Source organism: Panicum virgatum, chromosome 8K (assembly GCF_016808335.1).
Source record: "Panicum virgatum strain AP13 chromosome 8K, P.virgatum_v5, whole genome shotgun sequence".
NCBI lineage: Eukaryota > Viridiplantae > Streptophyta > Magnoliopsida > Poales > Poaceae > Panicum > Panicum virgatum.
In genome coordinates, this window is record NC_053143.1 from 29,387,301 (window position 1) to 29,397,807 (window position 10,507).

General features: G+C 43.0%; 1 protein-coding gene across 1 annotated transcript; it reads right to left on the reverse strand.

Moving 5' to 3' along the window:
* Window positions 1-2,843: 2,843 nt before the first annotated feature.
* LOC120644371 (disease resistance protein RGA5-like) lies at window positions 2,844-9,157 on the reverse strand. The gene is made up of 5 exons (XM_039920992.1): window positions 8,780-9,157; window positions 7,611-8,550; window positions 5,370-7,368; window positions 4,082-4,276; window positions 2,844-3,356 (listed from the first exon to the last, which is right to left on the reverse strand). The coding sequence occupies exons 2-5, from the start codon at window positions 8,417-8,419 to the stop codon at window positions 3,108-3,110; spliced, it is 3,252 nt and encodes a 1,083-aa protein (XP_039776926.1). The 5' UTR covers window positions 8,420-8,550; window positions 8,780-9,157; the 3' UTR covers window positions 2,844-3,107.
* Between the last annotated feature and the right edge of the window lie 1,350 nt (window positions 9,158-10,507).

Sequence of the window (10,507 nt, forward strand, 5' to 3'; positions counted from 1 at the left end):
AGCCTATTTAATTACCGGCATTCCTTGTACTCCAATATTTACCTTGTTTGATCATTGAAATGCTTTGGCTACCATGAGAACGTGTATGTGAATGTGTGGGACCTCGTGCTAATAGTCTTGGCGTGTGTGGAGATCCTTTTAAGGAGTTGGTGACTAGGGTTTTTATCGGGTGCGAGTGAACTTGCCTAATCCTCGGATCAGGGGGCTGGGTGTGTGTGTTAGGCACATCCTACGGAGCACCTGTGGCCGGTACGAGATCCCTTCGAGGAGACTGTTCCTTCGGGAACTATAGCGGAGTTTGGTGGGCAATACCTATAATGGGAGCCGACAGCGGACCATGTTGATGGTTACGCAATTGGACGGAGATACTCGCCTCGGCTCCTAAGGGAGTTAGTGGACCTGTAGATGGAACTATGTCAAACGTGCACACCACTTATCCATTATGAGGATGGACCCAGTCCGAGCTAGCTACGCGCGGCACCAAAGCCTATAGGAGGATAAGGTTTCATTGTTAAAGGGAGAGGGCTTGACCTTATGGCCCCAGATCAACGGGATCCGGTGAGATCCAAGTGTAGAAGGCTTCACAATCCCGGGCGACCTCTCGCGGGAGGACGCACCCCAGACCGGGAAAGCAGGATGGTGGCTGTAGACGTTAGTTTCGTGACAGTAGACCGGTTCCTCAGGGTCAGTCGGTTGACGGACTGGCTGGCGTCAGGGCGAGTGGGTACAGGTGTACAACCCCTGCAGGGTGAAAACTATATGTATAGCCGCGTACTCGGTCTTGTACAACTCTTGATCCGGCTTCACTTTTATAGAGTAGTGTTACTTGTTATTTCTACCTCCCTCTAGTCTACTTTCGTGCTCGGATAGCAGTTGAAGTGCGAGGAGTGGGAGTTCTTGCACCTACTTTGGTGGGTTTCGGAGGTGTGAGTATACGGGAGTCCGGGATACTGGAATGGCCCGCGTTGATGCGTTTTGGATGAAGTATATGTTTATATACTTGCTAACTGCTTGCATAGGAAACCCCAGCCTTACCCTTTGTCTACTCTTTATACCTTAATGCATCCACTTAAAGCTTGCATACGGATGGTAACATGAACCTATCCCATCCTTAGGGATAGCCTGATGGATACAGGATCCAAGCAGAAGGATTATCCAAGTCGACTAAGGATGGAGTTAAGGATGGCTCGTGCTGCACTCTGTGCTGCCTGTGGAGAAGAATCGAGAGGATGAAGGATGCCTAGAAGACTAGCTATTGCTTATGTTTTCTACTTGTTTCCTTTTAGCCCAAGGGGCTTGTACTTAGAAATTCGTATTACAATCCTTCGGATTATGTATTAAATAAATCCATATGATGTTTCAACGCGAGTTATGTCTGTGATATGTAATTGAAATGTGTTCTGTATGTGATAGCTACTGATCAGGGACTATCACGATGATACAGAGAGTCGGGTTCTTCTTCCGGAAACCCGGTTCGTTACAACACTAATCAGCAGGGTAAGAAGCAAAATCATATTTAGGAGGATATGGTTTTTGATACAAACGCGAGTTATCCATATTAACCCTAAGTTTAGTTTTAATCATGTTAGCCAGATCCTCCTTAAATCTGGAAAAATCGGTTTAATAGTTCCCGTTGGTCGAAGCTTGTGCTGAAGATGCGAGACGATGGTACTGAGATTACGAGGTGCCATCATCTATGTAATATTTGGAACCGGTCCATAATGGGGACCGGATCCCTGTGATGCACTGTTCGCTACTGCAGTGTGAGGTGGTGTATAAGTCACCAACTCATTGGTTCAGCTAGGGGCAGCCGAATAGGGAATCGATGCAAGCAGAGTAGGTGAAGGCAGGCTCTACACTTCAGCACCGGTCTGACCGGTCGCTCGGACCAGTCCGACCGGCCCCGTCTGAACCGATGGAGGTGGTGGTGTTTGCCCTACAAAATAATCCGATGGCATGCCCAAAAGTGTATCTGATGTAGGTACTGGTGTAGCCGATGAACTAGGATTTAAAATGTCTGATGCTTAAGAATTATCTACCATGTTTTTACCCTTTTTCAATGCATCTTTTTCATCAGACATAGAAGCATGCATATCACCCGCAGCTAATTACGCAATAGAAATCTTCTTATCCATCGTGAGCTATAGCTGCTTAATTAAGTCAGAGGGTTCGTTACTTACATTGGGGATTTCTTCAACCTTGTTGTTATTAAGATTTAAGGAAGGCATAACAAACTCTTTGACCCTCTTGACAAGGCCACCGCGAACCTCTTGACAAGACCCTCTGAACAAAGTCAGAGGGTTCATTACTTACATTGTGGATTTCTAGAATTGTGCCTTGAAGTGCTCCTCGGCGATCAGGTATGCCTTGCGCTCCTCCTCGCTGAGCTCCTCGATTGTTGTAGAGATGATGTTGTCGGTGTCCATCTCAGTGTTGGAGCCCATCTTCTTGGAGTAGATTAGATCGTTTTTTGGATAACCAAGATCTATCTTCCCCAATAGAGTCACCAAAAAGTGTGTTGACATAGAATCTGACCAAACACACTCGAATGCACTAGAACGTGCATTGATCGTCACAACGATCTTCCCAAATGGCCTCTCTGCGCGCCGAACGGTCAAATCGGTTGGGGTGACCGGTCAGATTGGTTCTTCAGGGAGCACCACGAACACCTAAAACCTCAAGCTCGGGAGGGACCCCATCGAAGCTTGAAGATCTAGGGTTGCTTTGAGGTCGGCCGGCCACTCAGAACACACTCGAACCCGTGGAGATGAGCGAAGAGCAACAATTAGGGTTTGGAAAAGTTAGGGTTTGAAGAGGTAAAAGTAAAGGACAAGTTGTATTGATTCGATTGGTAATAACCTCAATCGGCCGTAGCCTTTATATTTATAGGCCGGGGAAGACATACAACTTCACGAATTGGGTTACAAAAGGATTCCTAAATACAAATCTACCCCTTTTCGGATTACAACTGGCTAGACTGGTCTGACCGGTTGGTCTGACAAGTCAGACCGGTAGGCCACAATCTTTTCCAATTTTTGCTGTCAACATGAAGTTTTAGCAACATCAGTTTGCAAAGATCAATACAAGCAAGCAGTAATAACTTGAAGCTACGACCCATAAGGTCGAAAATAAACACCAATTGCATCAAGATATGCCCCAGAGCGCCCAAAGAAGCCAACAATGCTGCAGGTTTTGTCCAGTCGAGTATGAAAGGGGGTTCCTGATGGTTGTCCAAAAGGTCCATAACTGCATAAATTGGTCACCAGGGTAAGTGACGTAATAACATTTGGAAGATCAGAGAATGGACCGTATGTCCCGGAAACCTCCTTCAAAAATTCGGAAGGACCAAGATTAATCTGCAAATGGAGAGAAGAAAACAGAATAATCAAACTGCATGTCCTTCCAAAGCACCATAAAAATGCCTTTATGCCCCCAGTTTTATCCCAGATGAGCTTTTCTATTGGTCGAAAAGTCATAGACCATGATGATCAACCCCAAGGTCCAGGTTGGGACAACGGAATTTAGGCCCTGTCTGGAACCTTGGAATCGAATCACATTCTAATAATTATAATTTAGACATAAATCTATTAAGCTTGTATAATTATATAACGAAGATAGTTGTATACTATTGTTGGTCATACGAGGGAGATACTACAGAAGTCCTATATTTCTACTGCAGGAGTGAGCTAAAGAGTATGCTATAAATTATGGAATAGAAACATAGCTTGGTGGTGTATAAAATCTATTTCCATCTCCCACCTTATGATTTAGGATAGGCTTATATCTAAACTTTGAAAAGTGGTTGAAAAGTGGTGGAATGTTAAATTCTAAGCCAAATAGTCTAGTTTATTAGGTAGATTTCAATTACTCAAAAAAATGAGAGGATCCAAACGTCCCCTAAGGGATTCTTGTGGATTTCTGTTTTGTAACTGTGCTTGGACTGTGTTCTGTGTTGAACCAAGATGATTCAATCAAGAAATAAAATGTACACATGCAGCATTCTTGCCATCCCAGTTAATAGCGCAAAGTAATAATCCTCTAGAGAGAAAAAAGAGGAAAAATTCAAGGAATATGCCCTCACCTTGCGGATACTTCCACCAACACCACCCCAAAGTGGCGTGTTGTGTTCCCTCCCATTTCTGTCAAGGTAAGAAAAACCAAGTGCATCCACCACAACAGCACTACAAACTTTTACGCTCTTTAGACTATGGGGTGCCACCGTGATGTCATGAGTGCTCCCTCCATCTCCACCCCATGGCCCTCTCCTATGAACAACCTGAATTATATATAGAATAGAAGATACAAAAGTTAGTGGAATTAAAAAACCAAATTTGTTTTTCACATATGTTGGTGTTTTTAAAAAGGCATTGTGCTCTCCTATACATGTAACTAATGCCTCTTCAATCTACAGTGTGTTGACAGCCAAATTTGGCATTTACCGAGACCGACCGGTCTGACCGGTCGGGTCGACATGTCAGACTGGTCTAGTCTATAGAGTTCGAATAGGTTTAGGGTTTTGATTAAGAGTCTTTTTGTAAACCTATTCATGAAGGGGTATGTCTTCCTCGGCCTATATATATGAAGGCTAAGGCCGATTGAGTTAATTCCAATCAAATTAAATACAATTGCATTATTTTTTATCTCTCAAACTCTAGCCTCTTTTCCAAACCCTAATTGTTGTTCTTTCTGCGTCTCGATGGCGTTTGAAGGCGTTCTGAGTGGCCTGCTGATCTTAGAACAACCCTAGATCCACGAGCTCCGATGGGTCCCTCCCGAGTTTGAGGTTTTAGGTCTACGCGAAGCTCTGCTTGTAACCGGTCTGACCGGTTGGCGATACCGGTCTGACCGGTCTGCCCAGGATTTTTTCACTGTCGATCGTTTTGACGATCGTTCGCACGTTCTATCGCATTCGATTGTGTTTGGCGCGATTCTGTGTCAACACAGTGAGGATTCTATGTCAACACAGTGAAAACATCGTCCATTCACCCTCCTGCAATGTGGAACTGGCTGAAAAATTGCATGGGAGTTAAAACTATCTTTGTTCTTTTAGCTGGGAGGCTGCAGTTTAAACTCTGAATATGCATGATCATGATTTTGGCAATAACAATTTTGTTTACAGTGATTTTGGCATACTGAATTCTAGGCATTTAATCTGGGTAGGAATTTCGAAGTTAACATACTTTCAGCAACAATACTAACTTCTCGGCACCTTATCAGTGCAAAATATATAACAAGGTATCAGGTATGAAAAGAAAAATACTAAGCTAAAACTCTCTAACAGATATTGATTGTACCAGTCACAGAAAAGAGGTTATAGCAATGGATTAAAATCGTATTGTTTTGAGAAGGAAGTATTAATTAAGCAGTACCTCGTCATCATCGTCAGCAGCAGCAGTATCCTTCAATGTTTTCTTATTGCATTGGAGTTTGTCTTCTACCCTTTCATCTTCATAATACCTGATCACCTCAAGCTTCGGATGGTTGAGATTCAAACGAGCTGCCTTACTCATGGCAGAATCAGCATCATCCACCTCATAAATGGTGGAACCTGTACAGCTAATCCTAATGATGACCTGCTTAATGGAAGAGAGATTCTCCAAGCCAAGATCAAAATCACCATATGTAGCCTTTCTCTCCTGCACTTTGAATATGACCTCAAGGATTTCAAGCTTTGGCATAGCTCCCTGTGCGAAAAATAGCCCCATGTTATCATTGTGAAAGTGAAATTCAGATAGAGACTGGAACTTTGCTCCACGAGGGTTAACAATGATCTTTTCTTCAGCAGAATAAATTGTTGACACAGTAAGACAAAGGAATTGCATAAATGGTAAGCCTCCAAGATTTTGTATATCCTCCTGTCGTAGCATTTTCAGTGTAATGATCATAGTTGTCAGATCTGATAGCATGGGGTTCATCCACCTTGGCAATCTAGGCATACTTCCTAAGAATTTTTTGAGATACTGAGGAACCCATGCTAAATCCACAATGATCTCAGTGGACATTCCTGTAGAATCAATGTGCAATTCCTGGATTTTCTTCAGGTTGCATAAAGAATCAACCAAACAATGCTTGTGGCTCTCATGTGTGCCAATAAATGAAATGTGGAGCGTTCTCAATTCCAATAGACTGCCTAGTTCTTTTGCAAAGTTTGCAGATCTGCTGACACAAACGGTTGACAGAAATTGTAGAGACACCATGTTCCCCATCCCATCCGGCAGAATCACTGATGGTTCAATATATAGGCGCACCAGTTGTTTCAGCTGAACAACTGTTGATGGCAGATGACTTATGCTTGTTTGCTTCAAGTCCAGGGTCTGCAAATAATTTAGATTCCCTATTTCTTTTGGGAGGGTGGTAATATTTGTATCCCTCAGTCCTAGATATCTTAAATGAAATAAACTCCCAACATTACTAATGTGATGGTTCTGTAGATCACGACAACCTTCTAGGTCCAATACTCGCAAAACATGGAAGCTTGGAAGAGAAGGCATCAAGTTAGTAGCTCCTGGGAAGACAATAAGCGATCTCACGTGGGACAAACTCAAGGCCACCTCTCCTCTTGTGTTCTCTTCATCACTACTACTGAGGGAAAATCGGCGAATCCTCTTTGGAAGATGTGTGTGTGGGTGATGATGTGATGTAATGGCAAAATTTTCTTTCATTGACAATGATGTGATGAGATCAAGCACCATGTCATGCACACGGCAAGCTCCTACCATGCCACGAGCATCAATATGTTCAGGTTGAATCATGCTTCTGTTTATCAGCTCATTGAAGTAATGGTGCCCGAGATTATTTGAAGTTTCAACATCATTGCCACAGATAAAGCCTTCAGCTATCCATCTTCGTATCAATTGATCCCTCAAAATAGTGTGATCCTCCGGAAAAACACTTAGATACAGCAAACAAGGTTTTAGATAGGAAGGTAAATCATAATAACTCATAGATAATATTTGGCGCATGTTCTCCATACCAGGGAATTTTTCAGTTCCACAACCGATTGAATTATGCACACTGTCCCACTGATTTATAGTCTTTGGTTTATTGGCCAGAAGACTAGCTATAGTGATAATGGCTAATGGCACTCCATAACATTTTCTCAAAATTTTCTCTGATATTTCTTTCAGTTCTGGATGGCAACTATCTTTGTCGCCAAATATTCTTTTGTAGAACAACTTCTTCGAGTCAATATGAGAAAGAGGTTTTAGCTTATAGATTGTACCACCAGTAAAACAGCAGCATGTTGCCGCTACCCCAGCTATACGAGTTGTTGTGATCACTCTGCTACCACAGTTGTTATCAATGAGCGCATCTTCAATCAAATTCCAAGCTGATTCATCCCAAATATCATCAATTACAATGAAGTACCTGTGCTTTTGTGTAAGAGCATGTTAGCAAATACTAGTACACCCAATTATTCTGTAGAAAGAATAGCATGTAACATTCCAGCCCTTCAAAAGCAACTAATGCAGTAAAACGCTTGGAATCTCTTTTTTTCTTGTGAAATCTGAAGTACTTGTACAATTTTAATTATTCCAGGTTCAAACTAAAACAATCAATCTGGGATATGAAGAGACAGAATGCAGGTCTAAAGTTAGCATATGTATTACCTCTTATTCTCAAGAACTTGTCTGATTCTGTTGATGAGTTCAACAACATCCCATGTTTCAATGCTCATATAACTTTGCTCGCTAACTTGACGGAGTATGCTGCTTAGAATTCTCTTCATATCAGGTTTTAGGGACACTGGAACAAAAGCATTGCATTCGAATTGTCCTTTCAACTGTTGGTACATCACATTAGCAAGAGTTGTCTTACCCAAACCACCAACTCCAACAACGGATATCACTTTCAGTTGCTTGGATGTGCCCTCTTGCACGAGCAACTCAGCTAGTTCCTCTCTTGGGCCACTGATCGCAATGAGTTTTGCTGATTCTTCGTAGATACCATGCAAACGAGGGTCGATGTCAGCTGCCAAAGAAGGTGGGATTACAATGCTGTCAACCTTGTACCTATTGCGGCGCTCAGCCACCTCCTTGACAAGGGTCTTCATATCTTCGATTTCCATTGCAATCTGATGCTGAGTCCTGGCAGCTGTCAACAATCTCAAGCTCCTACTAATGAACCCTTTGAATCCCTGTGGTGTGGCTGATGGATGGGTGCCAATGCGCACCATGAATTTATCAATACTATCCTCGATGTCGTAGGACAGCTCTCTCACCTCATTTGCCCATATATTGACCTGGTTTTCAGTTACAGGAGCCTCCGACACCCTCTCGAGGACAGCTTCCATGCTCTCGAGCTCGGCTTTCAGAAACATGATCTCACCCCTTAGGCTTGTCTGCAACTTGTATTCATCAGTTAGCAGCTCAGCCATCTTGAGGAGGAGGGAACTCATCGCACCCGTTGTGATATCCATTTTCTCTAGCGTTAACAGATAAACTTAGCTTTACACTTTTACCACCGAAAGTGTCCAATTAATGCATTTTGCTCTTGCCACTTTTAGATGAGGAGGAAGCTCGTATAAGTTTGAATAAGTGGTATTTTTGCCTGGCTTACAACCGAAGCCAAACAATTGTCAAAACATCAATCAACACTCCTCAGCATACATAGACGATGAAAATGAAAAATAAAATGGGAACAAACTCAAGGTGTAACACAACTTGTTAGTGGCAAAACCAAGAGACAATCTTTTTGATACCATGGCACACCCGTACTAAGAGTAAAAAAGAAAATTCCACAGTTTCAAGGATTGCCACATTCCATGGAGTATTCGTACCTGGATTAGTTATTGGTGGCCTTGCTATTCCTCCTTGATTATCTCCAGCAACAGATCAACAGCGGCCTGCCGGTGAGCTGGTGTTGTTGCAAGCTTGATTGGAAAAGTTTTGGTGCTTCTGCTCTCTGTTATCTGTCCCCTGTCCTCCTTCATTTTCATATATGGCTGCGTTTGATTTCTTGATGCTCAAGGATTGGTGGGGTTGGTATTGACCTCGAAGGATAGGAGGACCAGCCGAATCATAAGTTTATTTGAGGTTGATGATCTAAAGGCCTAGAGAATATATGCAATGAATGACGCATGCAACTGACCTGGTCATATATGGCTGCGTTTGATTTCTTGATGCTCAAGGATTGGTGGGGTTGGTATTGACCTCGAAGGATTGGAGGACCAGCCGAATCATAAGTTTATTTGAGGTTGATGATCTAAAAGCCAAGAGAATATATGCAATGAATGACGCATGCAACTGACCTGGTCATATACTCCGAGAATGTTTTAATGAGTACAAAATTTGAATCAAGTGCCTAGCCAACTTGAGCGGACTAGCTAGGATATCCGCGCCATATTTATTTAATGGTATAAGAGAATTATTTCTTTGACCCTGAGAGATTTTTTTGGTCCATTAATTCTTCACTTTTAATATATGGGGTTTAATATGCTCCGTGAAAAGATACCGAGAACCAAAATTATAGCTTGATATATCAAGATCTTGTGTACAAAAATTTGGTACCAAATTACCATTTTGTGGTACCTTCTAAGTTGATATAGTGAAACGAACCTACACTTTCATTTGAACCAAGATATGGATCCGGATAGACGGATAGCTGGATAGCTTGGCAAACTGTTATTTCACATATGGTCAAGCATCTACATCGGATTAGTGCGTTAGATTTTGAGATTGCAAGGATCGCTGGGGTCGGTCTTCATCTTCCAATTGATAATTGATTTGTTTACTAGCACCAAACATGGAGAACATCATGTCGTCTAATAATTGGATTAGAATCATTCAATCAGTTAATGTGCACATTATTTTTTTTGGATTCGGATGTACATATCCTTGCCATCCAAGTTGATGGAGTAGTCGTTGAAATGATCAGGCGTTTTACCAATCAAATTGATCGGATGCAAAAATTAAAGATGTGATGGCACGCATCGTGCCTGTTTCTAGCAATAATATTGTGATTTTTGAATTTGTGCTCCAGGTTTGGTTGAATTTGTCTGTTGATGCGAAAACGTGCCGCGTCAAATACCGAGCACCGAACGTGCAGCATGCAGGGCACATCTTGCAGCGCCTCTGCGCGAACCATTCAGACCGGTATGGTGGAATGGTTAGACCGGTCTCGTCGACGCAGCTCAACGAGGATCCAACGAACGCCTACCTAGGAGGCACCTGTTGTCGGTCGAAACCCACTGGCAAGCAGCGACAGTCAACACGAAGAGCCGGGAGGTTGCCGGGGCGCTGGCAGGCACTGCTCCCTCGTCGACGGCCCGCAATTCCAGCACACGCTGCGGCTTGTGAAGACGCAGGGCATGCCACCTAACCTATACCCGATCAGGAAGGTGCGAACGTGCTTGCGACGATCTGCCTGCATACACAAACATGTGGAAACGTAAGTCTGAGCCGTGGTCGACTCCCCGGGATGACTCTTGCATCGGCTTTAAAGAGCCGATCAAGTCCCGGTGTCAGATTGGATCTGCTTGCATCCGGATATTGATGATTAGAGCGAA

Coding starts and splice junctions, on each gene's coding strand:
- LOC120644371 (XM_039920992.1), bottom strand. CDS start 8,419: ATGGATATCACAACGGGTGCGATGAGTTCCCTCCTCCTCAAGATGGCT. Junction 4,277..5,369: donor CTGCTGACGATGATGACGAG/GTACTGCTTAAT, acceptor TATATAATTCAG/GTTGTTCATAGGAGAGGGCC. Junction 3,357..4,081: donor TTGGTGGAAGTATCCGCAAG/GTGAGGGCATAT, acceptor CTCCATTTGCAG/ATTAATCTTGGTCCTTCCGA.